General features: G+C 38.9%; 1 protein-coding gene across 1 annotated transcript; it reads left to right on the top strand.

Annotated features, from left to right (window-relative positions):
* Nucleotides 1-8: 8 nt before the first annotated feature.
* LOC108372456 (dynein beta chain, ciliary-like) lies at nt 9-24,150 on the top strand. Its single transcript, XM_017628148.1, is given in 19 exon segments — nt 9-107; nt 109-324; nt 1,853-2,119; nt 2,196-2,558; nt 2,620-3,302; nt 3,542-3,715; nt 4,840-5,131; nt 5,224-5,696; nt 5,758-6,528; nt 6,592-7,183; nt 7,291-7,539; nt 8,865-9,341; nt 9,406-9,770; nt 13,807-13,945; nt 14,090-14,256; nt 15,738-16,928; nt 17,024-18,613; nt 21,339-21,533; nt 23,925-24,150. Coding segments are annotated over 19 exon segments (8,367 nt in total). The 5' UTR covers nt 9-44; the 3' UTR covers nt 24,025-24,150.

Here is a 24,150-nt window from a genome sequence, read left to right as displayed (position 1 = left end):
ACTTGCTGTTGGGCGAACTCACACCCGGCGATCGTCAAAAAATAATGACCGTGTGCACAATCGATGTGCACTCGCGTGACGTGGTCGGCAAAATCATACAGGCCAAGAGTCGATAGTGCGCTGGCATTTCAGTGGCAAAGTCAGCTGCGACATCGCTGGGATGATGCTATGCTCGAGGCAGAGCGCCGGCCAGCAGCAACTGACGAGGACTGTTTTGCGAACATCTGCGATGCGGAATTCCGCTATGCCTATGAATATCTTGGAAATACGTCAAGACTTGTTATAACACCGCTCACAGATAGATGTTACATTACTCTGACGCAGGTAAGAGAGAGAGAGAGCCGTGGTAAGGCATCAATCATAAATGATGTGAGTTAACCTCTTCTGTTGTATAAGAACCCAACTAATTTTGCAATAAATATTTGCACATGAATTATATATCTTAAACACAGTACATATCGTCGTTTAAAGTACAAAATCGCGTAACAAGACAATGTAAAACCGAGTATGTGAGGTATTTTCTAGAGCGTAAAAACACTCATATTCCAAAACGGTTCTGTTTTTTATAAAGCAATCGCATTTCTGGCTAGTATATTTCAGGACGAATGGATAAAGATTGAGCCAAGCACTTGTATAAGCAAATCCAATTTTTGGCAGCAAATGTCAGTTACGCGCTTCTTCAGCATGACGATACGCGGTTTTGTACTTTAAACGACGATAAGTGTTATCTCCTTATCAGAGGTAAAGTAATCAAAGCTCACATTGCTGTTTCCGTGACAACGCCGAGCCGGCAAATTATTCATTTCCGTTAAGAAAATTATTCGCTAAATTAATTATATTTTCACAGCTTAAACACTTCCTTTCGAAGACCCTATTATTAGAGAATTAGACTTACATACATAAGTGTTGTATTGTCTTGCATGGTAAAGTTTATACAGGTTTAATATGTCAACATATGCATAGTATACTTTAGGGCGGGTCAACTAGTATGGGAGATTTTTTCGTCTATGCGCGTATAGCACAGAACGTGTATTTCTAAGCAAATTTGGCAGCGGACCTGGTGGCCAAGAATATAGAGCTTGAAACTAACACCTAATGCTACGGGTATAGCGTCAAACATTTGGAGGCGATTTTCGGAGTCACTACCGATCGAAAGTGAGGCTATGAGGATGGCTAACATTACACTCTAAAAAAAAATTGTGTAGATTTCCTACCTAAAAGGTAGGTTACTGATTTCCTACCTTATTATTCGCGAAATTACATGCTCGATTATTCAACGAATAGTCTGTTTAAATTTCGGACTTTTTAGAGTGTAATATAGTTGCTGCGGTGTGCGTAAATTTACTAAGAAAGTGTGTACAAGCTACAAAATACACATCTGCTGTTTGATTTCACCCTTAGAACCCTTCCCGAAAAAATTTAAAAAAAACAGGACTCTTCATATTCTTTCTTTGAAACGCGGGGTTTCTTATCTCTGATAGACATCCTATATAGCTTTTCTCCGCACGGCATTTAGCATAGAAGAGAAAAGACTAGCGTGCTTTATTCACTCAGCTAAATTCGCTTTGACGGTTGCAACGCCGGAGGGAGGCATGGCGTTGAAAACACTGCACTGGAAGTCTGTCCCTAAGAAAGATTTTTCGGAAACACATTTCTTTGAGACTTCTTCATACTCAGGTGCATTTCTCGTGAAATCGGTTGAGACTTATAAAACGGCAAAATCCATTTCCGCCGTCCCATTATTGTAGTCCCTAATTTCAATTGCTGGTACATAAAATCGAGCCTATGCAGCATTCAATACCTATATATGGATGGAAGGTTGGACGCCAAATAATAATGCTTTTTAATGTAGTCGCTGCATCTTGTAATGGGCGGCGCACCCGCTGGCCCGGCAGGCACCGGCAAAACCGAAACCACAAAAGATCTAGGGCGAGCACTTGGCATGATGGTTTACGTTTTTAACTGCTCGGAGCAAATGGACTACAAGTCTTGTGGCAACATCTATAAAGGACTAGCACAAACTGGCGCTTGGGGTTGTTTTGATGAATTCAATCGCATTGCAGTGGAGGTGCTGTCGGTTGTAGCCGTGCAGGTGAAGACTATACAAGACGCCATTAAGGTACAATTAACTAAACAAAAAAAAAAATAGTACTTCAGAACGCCGGGTAGTAAACCTGTGACCTAACTTGTTATAGATGCATCGTGAGCGTTTTACATTTATGGGCGAGTCCATTGCCTTGGTGCCAACGGTGGGTATATTCATCACACTTAATCCCGGCTACGCGGGACGTACTGAATTGCCTGAAAATTTGAAGACGCTCTTTCGCCCTTGCGCCATGGTCGTACCAGATTTTGCGCTCATTTGCGAAATCATGCTAATGGCTGAGGGCTTTCAAGATGCGCGCATACTTGCACGCAAATTTATAACGCTTTACACACTGTGCCGAGAACTGTTGTCCAAGCAGGATCACTACGATTGGGGATTGCGCGCTATCAAGTCTGTCTTGGTGGTGGCGGGCACATTAAAGCGCGACGATCACAGTCGACCGGAAGATCAGGTGAGTAGCATTGAATTTGTTTTTCGTGCAGTTACTGTTATATTATATATTGATTCCTAAGGTGCTCATGCGTGCTTTGCGCGATTTCAACATACCGAAAATTGTTACCGAGGATGTGGCCATATTCATGGGCCTTATTGGTGATCTCTTTCCCACATTGGATGTGCCGCGCAAGCGCATTTTTGAGTTTGAAAAAACTATAAGGCGTGCAGTTAATGAGAACAAGCTGCAACCTGAGGAAGGCTTTCTAATGAAAGTTGTGCAACTGCAAGATCTTCTAGATGTTCGACATTCAGTTTTCATTGTCGGCAACACTGGCACAGGAAAAACTAAAATTTGGCAAACACTTCTTGAAACCTATCGCATACAGAAATTGAAACCGGTCTGTAGTGTAATCAATCCAAAAGCCTTATCGAATGATGAACTATTCGGAGTTGTCAATCCGACAACGCGCGAATGGAAGGATGGTCTCTTCTCATCGATAATGCGCGAACAGACAAATTTACCAGCAGGCAATCCCAAGTGGATTGTGCTTGATGGCGATATTGATCCCATGTGGATTGAGAGTTTGAATACACTGATGGATGACAATAAAATATTAACGCTCGCAAGCAACGAACGTATCACTTTGAAGCGAGAAATGCGATTGCTCTTTGAGGTGGGTCACCTTAAGGCGGCCACACCAGCCACGGTTTCTAGGGCTGGTATTTTGTATATTAACCCACAAGACATGGGCTGGGCTCCGTAAGTTGTGAGACATGAAAGAAAACTAAGTGATTTGTTATGTTATATTTTTGCTTTCTCTAGCTATGTGCTGTCGTGGATAGAAACGCGTAACGATCCAATTGAAAGAGGCACACTCACCGCCCTGTTTGAGAAATATTTCCCCAACCTNACCCACAAGACATGGGCTGGGCTCCGTAAGTTGTGAGACATGAAAGAAAACTAAGTAATTTGTTATGCTGGATTTTTGCTTTCTCTAGTTATGTGCTGTCGTGGATAGAAACGCGTAACGATCCCATTGAAAGAGGCACACTCACCGCCCTGTTTGAGAAATATTTCCCCAACCTTATGACGAGACAGCGTGCATTTCGACGTACGACGCCTATCAGCGAAATGGCTATGATACAAATGACTTGCCATCTGCTCGAGAGTTTGCTGCACGCGCTCAAACGGGTAGGAATAGTCCATTAGAATCAATAATACCAAAATGGGTCTTGAGACCAGTTAAAATAGAAGAAATTTTTAACGAGCTAATTTTTTAGTTCGATAGTCTACCGCCGCTACAGATCGTAATCTATGGCAGATTGTAAATGCTCTACTATATATGTAAATATATGTACTTTCCTCCTGCTNATCATACCCAAATGGGTCTTGAGACCAGTTAAAATATAAGACATTTTTATTGAGCTAATTTTTTAGTTCGATAGTCTACCGCCGCTACAGATCGTAATCTATGGCAGATTGTAAATGCTCTACTATATATGTAAATATATGTACTTTCCTCCTGCTGGCTGTCGAATCTCGTCAGGCACTCAGTGCGTCAAAATGTACTGATCATCCTGTTAGGTTTCCCAATGGCACTGTGACCTGATTTTCATATCAGTCTAAATTGTAAGGGACCTAAAAGAAATTCAGCCCTAACCAGGCTTTATCCAACGACTCTTGAGTGCTTCATCAGTAAATCGCCTGTCTTCTTTTTAGTCTTAATTGGGCTCATCCGTAAAAAGAACTCACTGAACTTGTGCCGCAGATAACACTTTACGTCTGCAAGAGGTCGTGCTCCCCTAAGGACCCAACTAACAGACCAACAACACTGACCACGAGTTTGACAACACTGGCAAAACTGTCGCGACAGGCTGGGCCAGTGCCGTCAAAAAGTGTAAACCTGATCTGGGGCCCATCTCGTCGCGACAGTATTGCCCCAAAGCAAGCGGTAGATAAACCTTGATTTGTTTAGACCTTCAGCGCACCTATGTTATAATTATTTGCGGCTGTTAACGACTTTTCATAGGAGCTCAAGACACAAGTACAGAGTACAGCAATGAGTTGTTTAACGAAGCCGGCGAAAAAGTGTATGTCTCTTTCATATCTTTGTCTGCTTAGTTCCGACCAAAAGTTTTCGTTGAATTATCACCGCCTACAACAACTTTATCTATGCCACGTGCTCTTTCTGCCAAAAGACAATAGCTCTTGGATTGATATTTTTAAAAAAATTCACTAATATTTTTCCTCAACTCTAGGTGAATAGAATCGAAGAAAACGCCATTGATACACACAGCCTTGTGAACCCCAGTGAAACTGCAAAAGATGCCCTGAACTTATCTATCGAATTGATATTCATCTATGCAACAATGTGGGGTTTCGGTTCAGCGCTACATCAAGATCACGTTATTGACTGGCGACGTGAATTTCACAAATGGTGGACAAGCGAATTCAAAGACGTCAAGCTGCCTGCCCAAGATTCAATTTTTGAATACCATCTGGATTTGCGCACAAATAAATTTCAACGCTGGTCGGAGTTGGCGTTGGCGCAAAAAATTGAGCCGATAGACACTGAAGTACCAATACAGGTACGTACCTGCATACGTAGATGGCAGTTGCTTATACTGCGAATAAAAGTGCAAAATACTTAAAAACTTGACCCCACCTTTTCCCACCTTAGACCGTCCTGGTGCCCACAGCAGAAACAGTACGTCTAGCATACTTTCTGAAATTACTTATCGGACGTAGGTACGCCTGCATGCTGGTCGGAACTTCGGGCTGCGGTAAAAGCGCAATTTTTCGCGAGCTATTCGCCACATACGAGAGCGAACAAGATACTGCGACCGAGCCGGAAGCAATTACGCAACAAACAAAGTTATCAGATTCAAAACGCAGTAAGATGTTATCATCGCCGGGCAGGTCACGATGCATTGCAGTACAGACGACGCATTTCAACTACTACACCACGTCTGAGATCTTTCAGAAGATACTCGAGCGACCACTGGAAAAGAAATCGGGACGGTGCTATGCACCTAGTGGCGCCAATAGGCATCTAATTTACTTCGTAAATGATCTCAATATGCCGGAAGTGGATGTGTATGGCACCGTACAGCCCCATACGATTATACGTCAATTCATGGACTATCGACAATGGTGAGTTAAAATTCGGCAAATTGAAGTGTTATTCTTAAAATAAAGATAATTCATTGTCCAGGTACGATCGGCAACGCTTACAGCTAAAGGACATACGTCACTGCCAATTTGTGGCCTGCATGAATCCCACGGCTGGTTCGTTTACCATCGACCCAAGACTGCAGCGCCACTTTTGTGTTTTTTCAGTGGCAACACCCACCGAGCAGACACTGCAATGCATCTTCGGCACTATTTTGCACAGTCACTTAGAGAATCCCTATAACTCATTCGGCAAGGAAATCAAGTGCATCGCTGAGCTGCTGGTACAAGTCGGCATCGCCTTGCATCGGCGCGTGGAATACGCATTTCTGCCGACTGCATTGAAATTCCATTACACTTTCAATTTGCGTGACCTGACCAACATCTATCAGGGGCTGATGTTTAGCTGTGGTACGCCGACGAGTCAAAGCGGCAACAGCGCTGTCAGCAGTGCGATGTTGGCGAGCAACGGCACTATCTGCAATAAGCCGGCCGACTTGATACGTCTGTACGTGCATGAGGCGTATCGCGTCTACCACGATCGACTGGTGGATCAGTATGACATTAAATCCTTCAAGGCAACAATACGCGATATCTTCAAGAAGGATTTTGAAGATTTCGATGAGGATTACGTGTTTGCTGAGCCACTGATATATAGTCACTTTGCGCAGTCGCTCGTAGATCAGAAATATATGCCGCTGCGCAGCTGGGACAAGCTACACCAATTGCTAATGGAGGCCCAAGCCAACTACAATGAGGTGGTGGGTTACATGAATTTGGTGCTGTTTGAGGATGCGATGATACATGTTTGTCGGTAATGTTAACTTCGCTCTCTTTATAAATACATATGTACAGCTATTTAAGCCTTCGCTTTCAGCATCAATCGCATACTCGAAAGTCCGCGTGGCAATGCACTACTGATCGGCGTTGGCGGCTCGGGCAAACAGACACTCGCACGTCTCGCCTCGTTCATCTCGTCACTAAGTGTATTTCAAGTACAATTAAAACGCGGTTTTGGCTTACAAAACCTTAAAGAGGAATTTGCCGCTTTGTACATGAAAGTAGGACTAAAGAATGTCGCTTCGGTTTTCCTCATGTCGGACGCGCAAATACCCGACGAGCCACTGTTAATGCTCATCAATGATCTCTTAGCATCGGGCGATATACCGGAACTCTTCAATGAAGATCAGCTGGAGACCATTTTCAACGGCATACGTAACGAGGTGAAACAAAGTGGCACTCTCGACACCAAAGAGAACTGCTGGCGTTTTTTCATTGACAAAATAAGGCGACTCCTAAAGGTGGTTCTCTGCTTTTCGCCTGTCGGACAGACTTTACGCGTACGTGCGCGCAAATTCCCCGCCATACTTAGCCGCACCAGCATCGATTGGTTTCACGAATGGCCCAAAATAGCACTCAAGTCTGTATCGCAAAAATTTCTTAGTGAAATTGATGTGCGTATTTTGCCTGTGAGTGCACCACCAAAGTGTCTCTTTCGTTTTTCATTATAAGTATGTAAATTATTTTTTTTTCTCTTATTGATTTTCTCGCACAACTGTCATACATTGCAATGCAGCGTAACATGATTTCGCCAATCGGTTGCTTTATGGCCTACGTTCACCACACAGTCAATCAGATTTCGAAAATTTATTTGCAAAACGAAAAACGCTACAACTACACGACACCAAAAACCTTTCTCGAATACATTTTCCTCTATCGCAAATTGCTGGTGGAAAAGAATGGCGAACATACCGGACGCATTCAACGCTTGCAGAGCGGCATGGCTAAATTGGCTGAGTGTGCTTGTCAAGTGGACGCGCTGAAGGTACGAAATGCAAATTTGCAATCTACATACATACATACACACCAACACGTGCACTCACTTTTATGTATGCAATGCATCGTGGTCACAAAAACAAAACAAAAAAACAAAATACAAATGCGTGTGAAGTTGTACGTTTCGGACGGCTAGTTGAGTGGACAATCGACAGCGCGCTTTTCAATTAGTACTCGTAATTGAGTTGTCTACGCGGCAAAGTGCACTGTGCAACTGCACTTTCAAAAATATTCTCCTACATACATACATATATACGAGTGAGGAATTCGATGCAAAAGAGCGTAAAGCGTATGCGGCTGGCGAAATAATGTGGTAAACTAATTTTGCGTTTCAACGTTACTTTAGTAACCACACAGAGCTTGAAGGCTGAATCCACAAGACAGTTGAACTGATACTCACACATACACTTTGAAAATTTTAAAAGTTTTGAAAGAAATGCTCATATATGCATATTATTTTTTCACTTGTTAATCGTTTAGCAGTAAGGAATCCCAAAAAATATCTTACTACTAGAAGGTTGTGTCAGGAGCTTGAAGGAAAACTAGGAAACCTAGTACCAAAAAAAATAGTCAAATATGATCGATAGGATCCAGAGCATCTACTCTTTCGTAAACCATTGCATGACTACAAGCTAAGCTACTTTTCCTGCAGAGTAAATTTCTGATTGGTTCAGGCGCTTCTTCGTCTTAGCAGCTCTTACCAAAAGTCATTCTGGTGGACCCCGAGGTGTTCCTCATGTCTGCCTATCAAGATATCACCCGTGAATAGACCAATAGCCATTGACATTTCGGCCATGTGAGTTTGCCTGTATAGCAGGTGGCAATATGATTTTATCTGATTTAGTTTGGGACGAATTTCTGTCATCCCTTGTCAAGCTTGGTTTGCAGACAAACCCGTTTCGGCGTTGGGCCATCTTCAGTGTTATTTTCGTTCGATTTTATCTGGTTCAGGAAACGTTCGCTTAGTATGAGGTTGAGTGGCGTGAGGAGAAGAGAGCGGCATGCCTGTCCTCTACCAGACTAAGGCCAATGAGAAACGTTGCTGCAACAGAGTAATGAACCGCGTCGGTGTTGGCTCGGAGTTTTTTGATCAGGGTCCATCCTAGTGGCTTTATGGATCTTTCGTAGTGCTTGGTATACGATGAGAGACATGTCTGCGGCGTCGAATTCGATCTACCTCTGTAGTTTCTGATAAGCCCAATATGCGGCTGTAGCTATTATCTGGATCCCAGTAATGAAACATCCAAATAAAATATTTTATTTTCCGCGAATTTGTATTAAAGTCATATTTTTATGCCTCTATTTCACAAACAGAATCAATTGGCCATCCAAGAAGTTCAATTGGCAGCAAAAAATGCAGCCGCCGATAAGCTGATCATCATTGTGAGTGCTGAGAGTGAGAAGGTCAAACGCGAAAAGTCGACCGCATCTGAGGAGGAGAAGCGCGTGCGCATCATTGAAGAGGATGTCTGCATGAAAACAAAGTTATGCGAAGAAGATTTACGCAAAGCGGAACCAGCACTTGTTGCTGCACAAGCGGCGCTTAATACTTTAAACAAAAATAATCTCACCGAATTGAAGTCGTTTGGCTCACCACCCAAGGCTGTGGTAAATGTATGCGCAGCTGTTATGGTTTTACTAGCGAAAAATGGCAAAATACCACGCGATCGCAGCTGGAAGGCAGCCAAGCTAACAATGGTGCGCGTCGATCAATTTCTCTACGATCTAGTTAATTACAATAAAGACAATATACATCCAAATATCATCGAAGTATTACAGGAATATTTGAAGGTAAACTAGACTGCACTAAGCAGATGAATACTGAGCAATTATTCTCATTTTATTAATTACTTAGGATCCTGAGTTCAGTCCCGAAAAGGTCGTACAAAAGTCAGTGGCTGCGGCTGGCCTTTGCGCTTGGGTTATCAATTTGCATCGTTATCATCAGGTATTTCTCATTGTCGGACCCAAGCAACAGGCTTTGCACGATTCGCAGAAAGAATTGCAGGAGGCACGTGAGCGTCTGCAATATCTAAAGATTAAAATCAATGAATTCGAAATGAAACTGGCAGAGATACAGGCGGAGTTCGAGGAAGCTATAGCTGCAAAGCAAATGTGTCAGCGGGATGCGGATAAAACTGCATTTACAATAGACTTAGCGCACCGGCTGATTAATGGGCTGGCGAATGAGAATATACGCTGGAAGGAGTCAGTGCAGAGGTAGGGTAGAGTCAATGCAAAGGTACCTATATAATTGTGTGCACATACTCATGTACATAGAGCCTATATGGAAGAAAATCATGTTAGGATCATACAAAATTTATTTAGACACCACAACTGAACTCGAATATTTAATAGGCTATTAATGATAACCTCCTCTTTTTTTTTGAGTCGGTTAAAAAGAAGCTGTAATAAGCTAATTGGCTAACTAAGAAGCCCTGCGCTTCGAAGGTAGACGAGAATATGTGTTTCCAAAGCAACGAAAGTAAAGAAATAAACGAATATAAAGAAAAAAAATCGCAGTAGGCATGTCGAAACGTGTCTGGAGTCAAGTTCTATTCGTACTACTTCATAATTATTTCATATAAACTTTTCCATTATTGGGGAAACGACGTAAACGACAGTAAACCTCTGGCCGGCTGCGGAAGACATATCCTTACAAAATAACAAAACATCTAAGATGGTTTTTTTTTTTACCGACAAGGAAGGTACTCAACATTTTGAATAAAAAAGTCATAAGGTGGATACACTTCATATTAGCTAAAAGATTATGCCAAGCAGGGTCGGCTTTAGAAGCAACGACGGCCGGGGCGTAAATAAAACGACGCGCCCTTTGATAATAATGTTTGTTACTTCGGACCCCGAAGTTCGGACTTCTTTTTCTTATACGATAATCAATTGCAGAAATAGTCTGAATTAAAAAAAATTCCAATTCTTACTACATATAATCAAAATTTAGATATGTATATAAATTACAAGTTTACTCTGCTTTGGCTTGGGCAAATTTTTCAATGGTTTTGGACAAGTCAATCTGAGTAGCAGACTCATTTTCGATAGTTAAGACAGCTAAAGCATTTAATCTTTTTTGGGAAATAGTGGATCCTAGGTACGTTTTGATGAGCTGCGATTTCGAAAAACTTCGCTCCCTGCAGACAACAGTCACAAACAGCAAAGTCAACAAAATCCTGAGAGAAACCCAATCATTAGGAAATACATCGAAGTCATTTTACTTGCCGCGATTCTAGAACCTCCAATGGCCATTCCATCGGTGCAAGTTTAATGCGCCTTAATTTTTTCAACTCTTCGCAAAGCTTCAATCCATTTATGTTCGCAGTGCTCGACTTCCAACATTTTGCCAGCAAAAAAGGGTCATTTTAGAAAAGCCCTATAGATTTTTATGATTTTTCAACTACCCAAACTCTTCCTTGACAGCAGTCAGGGCAGTGTCAACTCGAACAATGAAAACATCAGTTCTAAATTGAGAATAGAGAATGCCCTTAGGATGGGGTATTCTCACCTTTCTTATGGTCAGCTACAAAGAGAGCCTAATTCACTCGGATAATTGGGGAAAGGTGTCGTGGACTTAAAACCAAGGTCTGTTTAACTGTGAAAAAAGGAAATTTTTTCATATATTTTTTCGCAACAAAACTATCACTGATAAAGAATGGAGCTGTTAGTGAAATTTCTCGATTTCGGTGCACTCTGCCAGATGCCGCCATAGCTTATACCCATCAGGGCGACTTCACACTCAAGGCTTCATCAAAATAGTTCAAGCCGCTTTTAATTATTTATTTGTTCATTATAGTCTAAGCAGAAGAATTACAAATACACGCACACACATATGTGGTACATATAGGAAAATGCAATCTGACTGACTAATCTGATTATTGCAACTGTTTCCCCGAATAGAATTCATTGAATTGGAGAAATTTCTTGCGTATGCAAGTCTCGAATTGTCTTGTAATATTAGACAATCTACAAATATTTTAATTGAAATGCTTGGAATGTTGTGGAATTTGCGAAGGCCTTAATTAAAATGAAGTTTCCTCATTTGCTTTGCCCGTTCAAGTGCGAAAGCCGTCTCCTGCTTCCCGCTTTGAAAATCGTGTTGCCAATTTAGCGAACTATAAATTCTATGCGCGTAGTAGGTGCGTAGTTAGAGGCAAAATGAAAAAAAGGCTTTAAAGACTTAGAGCACATTTCAGAACAAGTCACGTTCTAACTTTAATTTAGTCGATTAAAATTCAATTATTTTTCAAAAACGTCATTTTAAAATTAAGACTAAATAGGTGACCGTGTTATTGAAATTGTACTCAATCTTTACATATTTTCTGGCATTTTACTTCTTAAAGAGCTCTCTGTAGCTCTTAAGAAAAACGAAAACAGCATATAAAGTGACGCACAAGAAATGAAAAAATTGTATTCTATCAAAATTTCTTAAATCAGTATGCAGCTCCCGAGAAAAAATTGCTCGTGTACATATTTATTTATTCAAGAAAATTTACAGCAACAACAAAGTACTTTTTTCAAGCAACTGAAAGAATGAAAAATATTTCTTGTGATTTTTGTTGAGAACTGAAGAGAACCAAAGATTTCCGATCGAAAAATATTGATTTTCAAGCATTCTATACCATTTCTACGAAAAGTCGTTTTTTCCGCATATAAAATACATGGAAAACTTTGAGCGGTTTGAACGACCTCTAAATATTTTTTGACTTCAAAATAAATAAAAATATAGGTGTATAATTTGAATTTGAAAATAAATAAAAATACAGGTGTATAATTTGACATTAAAGTACGAAACTGGTCCCCACCTAGCCCCGAACTAATCCTGAAATGCTCTTGAACAAGTTTAAGACTTAGAAATTTGTTTTCGCGCTCATAATTAGTATGAAAATACTTTCGTAATATAAGTCTTAAAATAAAAGTCTTATCTCTCTTTTTATGGAAGGACTTTTATAATATAAGTCTTTGAATAACAATTATAGATGACTCGAAAAATATTTATCTTAATATAATGATTATTGATTGACTTGTATGCTTTTCTCTTATAATAATTATGTCTCTGTTTACACTCCTTATAAGTCTCATAGTGATTGTTCGAAATCGTTTGGAACAAATTTAACTCTTTTTTGCCCATATACCGTGATACGGTTTAATGTACATACACACTTAGATATGTATATATGTAGCACAAAAAATTGTCTTACCATGGCCATTGGCTATATAGTAAATTAGTGGTATTCACCAAAGTGAGCAAGTGGCCTGGCACTGTGGCAAGAGAGCAGATGATCCAGCGATGATAAAGTTGTCACAATTGTGCTTTTTTGGTACAATTTGAAACCAAAAAGTACATTGACACCACATAGACTTTTTTGGTACGATTTGGAAATGCAACGCTGTGTATATTTTGATGTGTTATATATTTACGTCGGTTAAAACTTCTACTTAGCAGAAGATTATGTCATAATATACAAATACATACAAACTCTTTAAAACAAAATGTGACTTACGATCTCACAGAAAGTGAAATGCCTAACTTATTTTTATTCTACTTTTAATACATATACATATGTATATGTTTACAAGATGTTTGTTTGAAAAGCGTTAAATAAATGTATATTTGTTCTAAACATTCGTTCTTTTTGTGAAAGCTTTAAAACTTTTTGTTGGCACATTTTTATTTGATTTTGGTACATTTTTTTCAAACACTTGATAATAATAATAATAGATTGGCGCTTACACATATGTTAGTGTTTGACCGAGCTTCTCCTCCTTCTATCCTTCAAACACTTGATACAATTTCGAAAAATTCATTTATCATCCCTGAGCTGATCTGCTCTTTTACCAGACAGAGTGGCCTGGCACTTGCGCACTTTGGTGAATACCACTATTGTAAAAGTGTCTATACCTTCAGGGAATATTAAAATGCAGCCGTGCATCCTTATACATACATACATACATATCTTTGCATCCTTGCATTCGCTGTCCGACTTGGCACATCACCCATCGCGCCCAATTGTTTGAGGTCCATGTCATTATTTTTTCAATTTCCCGTTTCTTAAGCGTATTAACATCGACATCCGTCGTCATTGACTGCACCCTCCTTGACTTTGACACACAAGTATGACTCTGAAGATTTATAGTAATTTTTTATTTTTTGTTTTTTTTTTCTCCTTTCACCTGCTGCGGTCGATGTTGGTGCTGCTGCTGTTGCTCCTATTGATTTTGCATGTTTTCCAACGGCAATAAGCAGCTTACAAGCAAAAATTGGTACTCTACCTGGAGATATCTTGATAATTTCCTCTTTCTTGTCATATGTTGGCTGCTTTACGCGGCGCTATCGAGAGGAGTTGCAGCAAAAGATGTGGATGACGAGCTTTGCAAAAATCGAGGTAAACAGTGAGATTGCTTATTTAAAAAGGAAAACTAATGATGAAAATGCACATACATAAATACAAGTACATACATACATACATACATATGTATTTTTCTAAAACTCATTTCTTTTTTTTTTTTGTTTTGTTTTGTATAAATAGCCACTTGTACCGTACACAATTGGCGTTGATCCGCTCACCCTGCTCACGGACGATGCACAAGTTGCGACTTGGAATAATGAAGGATTACCGGTGGATCGTATGTCAACGGAAAATGCAACAATTTTAACTCACTCGACCCGCTGGCCATTGATGATTGACCCTCAGCTGTAAGATTAATGCGGAAAATTAAGCGCAACTGCACATTCGAGAGCACTTTACTTTACTTTTTTTTTAACTTACCGTTAATGGTTATTTAAAGATTACTTACATACATACATTGGCAAGCTAATTACTTATTTGTATAAACGAGTGCATTTCTGCTATGATAGAATAGAACCAGGTAATTTATTTTTTGTTAAGAGGAGAAAATTAATGTTTTATGTAACTAGTTTTTGTTTTTTTATTATTACCTTCCTTTTATTAGCTCGGGATGTAACTATGTGTGTAATATTGATGCGCCTAAAAGATGCAGCGATTTCTATTCTCAAGTTACATATGTACCTGTTGACAGTACGAATGGCAATTACAATAGGGAGGTTTTAGTTTTTTAAACTATAATTTTATTGCACATATTTTTGGTACATTTTTGTACTTCAATTTTACTTTATGGCCGCTAGAAACAGGAAGTGGCTTCATGAACGCTTCGACGCTGTTGCCTGGTACTATCAACCGATCAACTCCTCTCCGTTTTCAGAGGTTTTGTACTGAAAGTTAAATGTGCCTCCTTGGCCATACCTGGCGTTAAAGTTGTCAAGCACTATCTTAGCATCGTGATGGGGACAGCATTCGTATGCTTCTTTCAGGCGCTCATAGAACGCTCCTTGGTCTCATCGTTATTTTCCGCCGTCGGGGACTTGAAGAGCAATCAGGCTGATACTCTTGAATACAACTAATGTGGATTGTTGATACTCGTTCACTGATGTGGGCGAACCTGGAGACAAGGAGTCAGAGTGCCCGCCCAACCACACCAAATTTGTGTGCCGTCTCGTAGCAGCCCTAGTACACAGATGTGTCACGTACCAAATTTTTTGCAGCGTTGTCCTCTCCAACGCAATAGTATTTATCTTTGAAACCCATTCGTTGGAGAGAGGGACCTTCTCTAAAGAGGGTCAGGCATAGCTGCAAATCGTAATACATATTTCGGAGGGTCAATTATCCGATGGAATGGATATACGTTTTTAGGATACGGTTGTCATCAACTCATTGCTGGGAGGTTTACATATAGTATAAAATTATCTCCTTGCTCAGTGAGCCCTTAAACCGAAGAAGTCGGAGTGGTGCCACCGGAGCTCCTCTTTCTATCGTATCCCAAGGCGTACGCCATTTCTGTCCTTACATCTCTTGCCTATTCCTTTTAATATTACAATTACTTGAAATCTTCAAGTTTCGCAAATATCTAGCACTTCTATGGCTTCTTGTGGGAGGTATTGCTCAAAAAAGAACAACAACTACATAGTCACTACTAAATTCTTGTGACTTAAATCAACCCCTTTATACTCAACGATATTTTCATTATGGAAGCCACAGATATCTAAGAAATTTATGATAAAAGATTTCTAACCAAAAACCCAAAGCAATTTTATGGGTTCAAATATGCGATTGTTAATGATCAGCTTATTTCTTATATCTTTATTTATCTCTTCCATAGTCAAGGCATTAAGTGGATAAAAAACAGATACGGAGATACACTCGTTATTATACGTCTTAATCAAAAGGGCTTCCTAGATGTGCTGGAAAAGTCTATGGCTAATGGCGAGACTGTGCTAATTGAGCAAATCGGTGAAACTATAGACACTGTGCTGGAGCCACTGCTAAGTCGCGCTTTAATCAAGAAGGGCCGTTACATACGCATATGTGGCAAGGAAATGGACTTTAATAACAACTTTCGTCTTTTGTTGCATACAAAATTACCAAATCCACATTACAAACCTGAAATCCAAGCGCAAACAACGCTCATCAACTTTACAGTCACACCGGATGGCCTTGAAGAGCAACTGCTTGCCGAGGTAGTGAAAATCGAACGACCCGATTTGGAACAAATGAAAATCGACGTAACAGTACAGCAAAATAAATTCAAAATTTCACTTAAAGCCTTGGAGGACGAACTGCTTGTGCGTTTGGCCTCATCCAGCACGAATGTATTGGATGATCATGCGCTTGTCATCAATTTGGAGGCGACGAAGCACACAGTTGATGAGATTGAGCTGAAAGTGCGAGAGGCGCTCATAACTAGCGCGCAAATTGACGAAGCGCGAAATAGGTATCGTGCAGCGGCCAAGCGCGCCTCTATACTCTATTTTGTTCTCACCGACCTCAGTCGTATAAATCCCATCTATAGGTTTTCGCTGAAATCGTTTATGAACGTTTTCAAGAAGGCAATTGCTACTGCACCGAAAAGCAAAAATCATGAGCGCCGTGTACAGCATCTGGTGGCGTCGATCACGCTGCAGACATTCATTTACACGATGCGTGGCCTCTTCGAAGTCGACAAATTGACGTTCACTTCACACATGATCTTGCGTATTCAGAGCGCAGCCGGACAAATTTCCAAAGATGAGTTTGATTTCTTGTTGCGCTTTCCACACGATCCAAACTCATTGTCACCTCTGGAATTTGTAAGCCGAAAAGCTTGGGGCGGCATTAAATCCCTAGGCGGTATCGAGCATTTTTATGGCATCGATAAGGACATGGAAAGCTATCCGAAAAGATGGAGTAAATTCCTTGCCAGTGCAGCGCCAGAAAGAGAGCAATTCCCGGGCGAATGGAAGTATCGTTCGCCGCTGCAAAAGCTTTGTATTATACGAGCTTTACGTCCAGATCGGATGCTGTATGCCATGAGGTGAGTAAATGATGGAATTCGTTTTCAAACATACTTTGATCTTAATTTCAATGAAATGCTCCAATATAATATTAATCCAAGGTATATTTTTTCAGATTATTTGTAGAACTGACAATGGGCAAGGAGTACACACGAACACAGACATCAGCTTTTTCGGAAATCTTCAAAGAAATCAATGCCAGCACACCAGTTTTATTTATACTTTCACCAGGCATTAATCCCGTGCGTGATGTTGAGCTACTTGGCCAGCAGTTGGGCTTTCGGGCCGACAATGACACGCTTATTAATATATCACTAGGACAAGGTCAAGAACAATTAGCCGAAGACGCTATCATCAATGCATTGACCAATAAACACCAGTGGGTTGTCCTGCAAAATATCCATTTAGTTGTCAACTGGCTTCCTTCATTAGAGAAACTAATCGAACGCATAGTTGCCGAGACCGAGCTGAATGATGACAACACCAATTCAAATTTCCGTTTATTTATCAGCGCCGAACCCGCGCCAGATCCAGAATATCACGCCATACCGCAGGGCATACTGGAGTCTTCGCTGAAAATAGTCAATGAACCCCCGTCAGGCATGGCCGCTAATCTACACAAGGCTTGGGACAACTTTTCACAGGACTCCTTAGAAACCTGCACACAAGAGGCCGAGTTCAAATCAATACTCTTTGCGCTTTGCTACTTTCACGCTGTATCGGGTGAGCGCTGCAAGTTTGGACCGCAGGGCTGGAATAAGGCTTATCCCTTCAATGTCAGTGATCTCATCATTTCAGCCAATGTGCTGCACAACTACTTGGAAGGCAGCAGTCGCATACCATGGGAGGACTTACGTTACCTATTCGGGGAAATCATGTACGGCGGTCACATTACGGACGACTGGGATCGTCGCCTCTGTCGCACATACCTCGAAGAGTTACTGCAGCAAGAGCTCATCGATGGCGATTTGGAGTTGTGCCCGGGTTTTGCTGCGCCTCCCAATCTTGACTATCAAGGCTATCATAACTACATTGATGAAATGTTGCCGCCTGAATCGCCCGTACTTTACGGACTACATGCAAATGCCGAGATTGGCTTCCTAACCAGCGCATCGGAGCAACTACTTAAAACCATATTCGAGCTACAGCCACGCGAATCAGAGCTTAGCACAAATTGTGGTGCCCCACGAGAGGAGCTTGTGAAAATTATGAGTGAGGACTTTTTGGATAAAATGCAGGATGAGTTCAATTTGCAGGCCTTACTTAATCGGGTGGAGCGTAAAACGCCGTTTGTGGTGGTGGCGTTGCAGGAGTGCGAACGCATGAATGCGTTGATATGTGAAATCAAGAGATCTTTGCGCGAGCTATTGTTAGGCTTGAAAGGTGAACTCACGATAACTCCCGATATGGAACGCCTAGATCATGCCATTTTCTATGATAGCGTGCCAACAACTTGGGCCCTATTGGCTTATCCCAGCATGTTGGGCCTGCAAAGTTGGTATGCAGATCTTTTGCATCGTATTAAGGAATTGTCCAGTTGGCTCAACGATTTTAAGCTACCTTGTACTATTTGGCTTGGGGGGTTGTTTAATCCACAGAGCTTTCTTACAGCCATAATGCAAGAGAGCGCACGAAAACATGATTTGCCCTTGGATCGAATGTGTCTTAGCTGCGAGGTGACGAAAAAGGAGAAGGATGATATTACGTAAGTAACTTATTTTACTAATACAAATTTTATTATATTTTAATAGAACAAGTAAAACTTATAAGTCCAAGTTTGTTGAGTTATGGTAGAACGGAAATCGTTTGGAATGTGTTTCCATGTGGTGAAATTGAAAGACGTTTCGTTCTGCTATAACCTATGAAGCTCAGAAAGGACCCAAATGAAATATTTTTGAGTTCCATAGCGAAAAGGTTATGATCAAAGGATGCTGAATTGAGCTTCTATCGCTTGTCAGTTCGAAAATTTGTTCAAGCCATAAAAATAGTAGAAAGCTTTCTACTACAAGGACTCTGGTCTGGTTTGGTCTGGTTTCAAGCTACACCAAAAACCCATGGAGGGGCAAATTGAACTGGACAAAGTCAGGCGACTATTATCACGCTTTCTAAAGGTTAATTCGGAAGTTTCCCTTATATTTTACATGAGGAAAATACATTTTTTCAATCGAAAAAAATTTCTTTCTTCAGAAACCGTCAAGAAATAAAATAATGATGCTTATTTAGCTTTCAAATTTTACAAATTTTGTAATTTAAATTGAATTAAAAAAATATATATTTATGTATACACATTTTTCTTTTGAAGACAATAATAATAAAGTAAAAATAAATAAAAAAATTCTAAAAATTTATTTAATTTTAAATTTTTTCTCTTTAAAACAATAAAATCTAAAAATTAAATTGGAAAAAGAAAAAAACTAAATCAATAAAAGAATATATTTTTAAAACAAAGTCTAAAAACTAGAAGAAAATTCAATTACAAGACAGAAAAAAATAAAATAAGACGCTAAGAAATAAATGAAATAAAACAAATATATTTTGCTTTTGATATAAATTGTAAAAGTTAAAAGAAAATTAAAAAAAGATAATACTTAGAAAAAGAAAAAATAAGATAAGTTCATAAAAATTAAAAGAAATTAAAACAATATTATTTTCAAACTACTACCATCAATGAAATGAAATGAAATAAATATGAAAAGAAAATTAAATTAAGAAAACAAAACATAAAATAAGTTTTTAAAAATTAAATGAAATCAAAAAATATATAAATGAGGTTAAAAAATTAAAAATTTTTTATTAAAAAAAAGGTTAAAAAATAATAAAATAAAAATTTCGCTGCCTGAGCACTCGAACTCGGACCTCTCGAATAGCACGACTCTGCCTTGCTCACTCGCCTATTGCGACTGTTGGAGCGTTGCGAGCTAAAATACTAAAGTACTATAGTACTTTCTCTCAAAATAGCTTTTCACCACCAGTGGTAATAGAAAGAACTTCTTTTCTAAGACTTTGGTGCTAGAAAAACAAAAGTCTCTCGACCTAGAGATGGGCACGTGAGTGATTTTGGCCCCCGTTCACGCACGCTCACGTTGATGATTTTGTAAATCACGCACAATCACGATCTGTTATATTTTTTTCAATCACGTTCACGCACGCCTACGATGCCTATTTTTTGGTCACGCACGCTTTCTCACATTTGAAAAAAAACAATTAACTTTAGTAAAAATTTCGCGCCTTTTAATTCGATGTTTAGGAAATATTTTGAGTATGCTGGTTTAGTGCAAGTTAAAAAATAGCTCCGACTTACCGTTGATTTTTTGATATTTTTTTTTGTCGATATAAAAAAAATCGTCGAACATACATACTTTGTATGGAAAAAAATGATTGACTCGGTAAACAAAAAAGTAGCAAATGCTAAGCCTTCTCCCAAAATTTTAAAGTAACGTAACAACTTTGGTTTCCTGTATTTATTAAATAAATCTGTGTTTCCGTCTTAATTTTTGGTTAAAAATACGTGAAAATTACGTGACTGCGTGGAAATCTAACTCACGCACGCTCACGTTAGCAAAAATTTCAGTCACGCACGATCACGAAAATTTCTTGATTTTTCTCTCAAAACCGCTCACGTTCACGCGTGAAAAAGCGTGGCACATCGTGTCACGTGAAAAATAACCAATTTCGCCCATCTCTATTTCGAACTATCTTGCCATCCGTCTGTTTGCAGCTCTCAAGAAAAACCACAAGAAATATATATCTCCCCATATACAACATATCTCAAACAATGCAAATTTGCTTAGCAAATTTATACGATACTACCGATTTTTAATTTTTATTTGACTAGCGTTTTCTCGTTTTCTTGAAAATATCGAAACTATCGAATGGTATGACTATCGCACTTTCGCCGGAATCAAGTGGTGTATCATCGTACAGTTCCACAAGTAACGTAACTCTTCTTCCTCCCCTTTTTTTCTGGCAGGCTGTAGATGTGCTTTTAGTTCAGTAGTTAGTGTTTTGATTAAATTGTAATAGAAGCAAGAAATTATAATAGAAATGAAAGAAATTTTAAAAGATAAGAGCAAATGCCAAAAACAGGTGATCTCAGCTGTAGTGTTTTTACTTAGGAAACTGTACGATGTGTATTATATAAGGTGTGATTGACAACTCAGTGACGCTCTCTTTCAAAATATAAACAAATGATTAAAAATTCATAAAATTTTTTTTTTTTTCAAAAAATGGTTCTTATGAGAGTAATGTCAAATTCAATCACACTTTGTTAAATACATTTTGGCCAAAATTAGCCTGAAGTTACTTTAACTTATCTAATTTTCAAATGAAGATTTTTTATTTTAAATTAAAGCTTTCCCATTTTACAGCGAAAATGGTTCATACATACATACATATGCAAGTAACAATAAACTATTTCCTCTCTCGCCTAGTTTACCACCCATTGAAGGTGCACTCGTGCATGCTCTATACTTGGATGGAGCCAGTTGGGATTGTCAACTTAATTCCATTGTACCATTGCCGCCAAAGGAGCTGCTCTGCGCCATGCCAGTCATTTATATAAAATCTATTGTACAGGAGAAACAGGAGACGCAGCGTTGCTATGAGTGTCCGTTGTACAAGACAAGGTAAGATTTAATTTATGCACATAAATAGTAAGAGACACAAAAACTTCGTAGGGAGAATAAATATATGTACGTGCATTTAGTTGGTGATTGAGTATTACATGTGTAAGGCTTCAAGGTTACTTCACATAAGTAGAACACAAAATTTTCTCACCCTTTGCAAGGGGCAATGAAAAGGCAACACTTTTTGGTATAAACGAAATCACCATTAGTGTATTTCTGCCTTAAAAGAGTTTTGACTATTTAAAGGTAGATGAAAAAGTTATGGTGACTGTTGATACAAAACAAACCTGTTGGGCTTAGAGAGGGAAAGTACGAGTCATAAATACAAAATTTCATATCAATTACTCAACCTCCTCTCAGCGAACGGTACTTCCAAAAAAAAAAATACTAGAATCGGCGCGATATCGACTTATCAGTTAAGTTGCGTTTGGCGCTGAACCAATAAAAGCAAGTGTTTCTTTTTCAATTATAAACGATTATTTAAGTGGCGTGGATTATTCACGTGAAGGTATTTATCATTATCATAGATGCTAATTGTTATTAGTAGTAGGGCTGTGCGATTAATTGATTATTCAAAATTTTAATTAATCGTAAAGTAAATAACTCAATTACTCGATCTGTTGGAAATTATTATCACTCAAAAGTTCAGTTACTCGAGTAATCAAGATTTTGATTAACTAAAAACAAAAGTATTTGAGTAATTTGCTTTATGATTAATCGACATTATAAGTAAAATTAGTAACAATTATTTCGAAAATCTCTTTACATACATATAAAGCAGTTGAAGTTCCTTGATACTTTGAAAACGACGCTTCTGTTTTTAGAAATTTAAATTGAATCTTTTTTTTCATATACAGAATGTTAAAAAGAAAATAAGCATTTTCCAAAGCAAACTCTATTAACGAGCAAAATTAATTTTTTTGTGTAATCATATTAGGAGCGTTCCTTATCTCCCAGAAATAGTCAGAAAAAGTCCGAAGTAGTCAGATTTAGTCCAAAAAGCGTTCCTTAACTCGGAAATGACAGCTAAAATGAGAGAGCAAGACCCAGTGAGAGTGAATCTCATCAGTCCGAAGTAGTCAGATTTAGTCAGAAGAATTTTTTCTGGCAAAATCCTGAAAAGTGTCAAACTCAACTAAATTTAAATTAACGGAAATTAAAGAATACGCAAAAAGTGAGAATAATATAAAAAGCAAAAAAAGTGAATTGAAATTGGAAGGAGGCAAAAAATAATTGATATAGTAAGTGTTTATTGTGCTTGTGCTTGTGTGAATGTGTTTTGTACATACATTTCCATTCTTATTTGACGTTAGCTTTGTTGTTGCCATTCTTTGGACTAAAAATTTGGTTTTATGCGTTCCTTTACTTTTCCTGTTATTCTCTTTTAGTGAGCGCATTTTGCTTACGCTCTGGCATTTTGACACTTTTCAGATTTTAGTCCAAAAAGATAAGGAATGAACCTATTACCGTTTTAAGTAATGAAAATCTTGATTACTCGAGTAATTGATTAACCGAATAAGTGTGTAACCAACTTGTTCGAAAATTCGGGAGAATTGAGAATGCTTACACCTATGCATTATTTAAGTTTAAACTTTTTATTTCTGAGAGTGGAAAGCAGGACACAAAAATTAACCACAATTTCATCACATTTAGGGCCAGTTGTTCAATGTATGGTTATCACTACTTCCCAGTTAAACACATTATCGACGTTTTTGACATCATGCCTATAACATGTGATCGATAAAGCAGTCATTGAATTTAACAGTAGCTTCTACCTCCGATTTGTGCTAATCAGACATTGGACAGCCGGACTTTAGGGATTGGCCCACATTTTTTGCAATTGTTAGGCGTGCGCCTACATTTCCCATATTTTATATTTAGGATTTTCTAATAAAAAAATAGATTACAAGCTAAATTTCATCGAAGTCGGATGAAATTTAATGTTTCCACTCACAATGGTGGAGGGCGTGGCAGTTAGCCCATATTTATCCTTCCTCATAATTCCCTATTCCTAAGAAAAATTAGAGCACATGCCAAGTTTCACCGAAATCGATTAACACATTAAGTATCCTTTCCACCTGCCTTCCCATAGTCGAAACACTGTGCGACGCACAGTGGAATTGGCCCATATAAAATATTGCAAAAGGTACCAATATGAAGCGTCTAGTCTGTGAACTCCCGGGATCCCAGGATTAACATTCCTAGTAGGTATGTAGTTGGTTTATAGTTCATTCAACCTTGCCATTTTTATTGAAATTGGCTATTGCAGTCTATTTTTATGATTTATAGCAACTTGCAGTGATAAGATAGAAATATATACACTTCTACTTAGTACTAACTTTTAAAAAGCTATTCAAATGTTAAAATGTTTTTTTTTCGTTTTCATTGCAGATTGCGTGGTGCCACTTACGTTTGGACCTTTAATTTAAAGACCCGTGAACGACCCGCCAAATGGATCCTTGGCGGGGTCGCGTTATTGCTTCAGCCATAAATAATAAAATAATCTACGGTGTCATAATTTTACATTTAAACATCAGTGTTACTGCGGCCTTAACCCTCGAGGTATCCGCGGAGAATTGTAAAATGTATCCACACAAAAAAATTATCTAAATATATT

The sequence above is a fragment of the Rhagoletis zephyria genome, unplaced genomic scaffold (assembly GCF_001687245.7).
Source record: "Rhagoletis zephyria isolate East Lansing unplaced genomic scaffold, Rhagoletis_zephyria_1.1 Rzeph_scaffold_05767, whole genome shotgun sequence".
NCBI classification, from domain to species: Eukaryota; Metazoa; Arthropoda; class Insecta; order Diptera; family Tephritidae; genus Rhagoletis; species Rhagoletis zephyria.
This window is presented reverse-complemented; position numbering and strand designations above follow the sequence as displayed.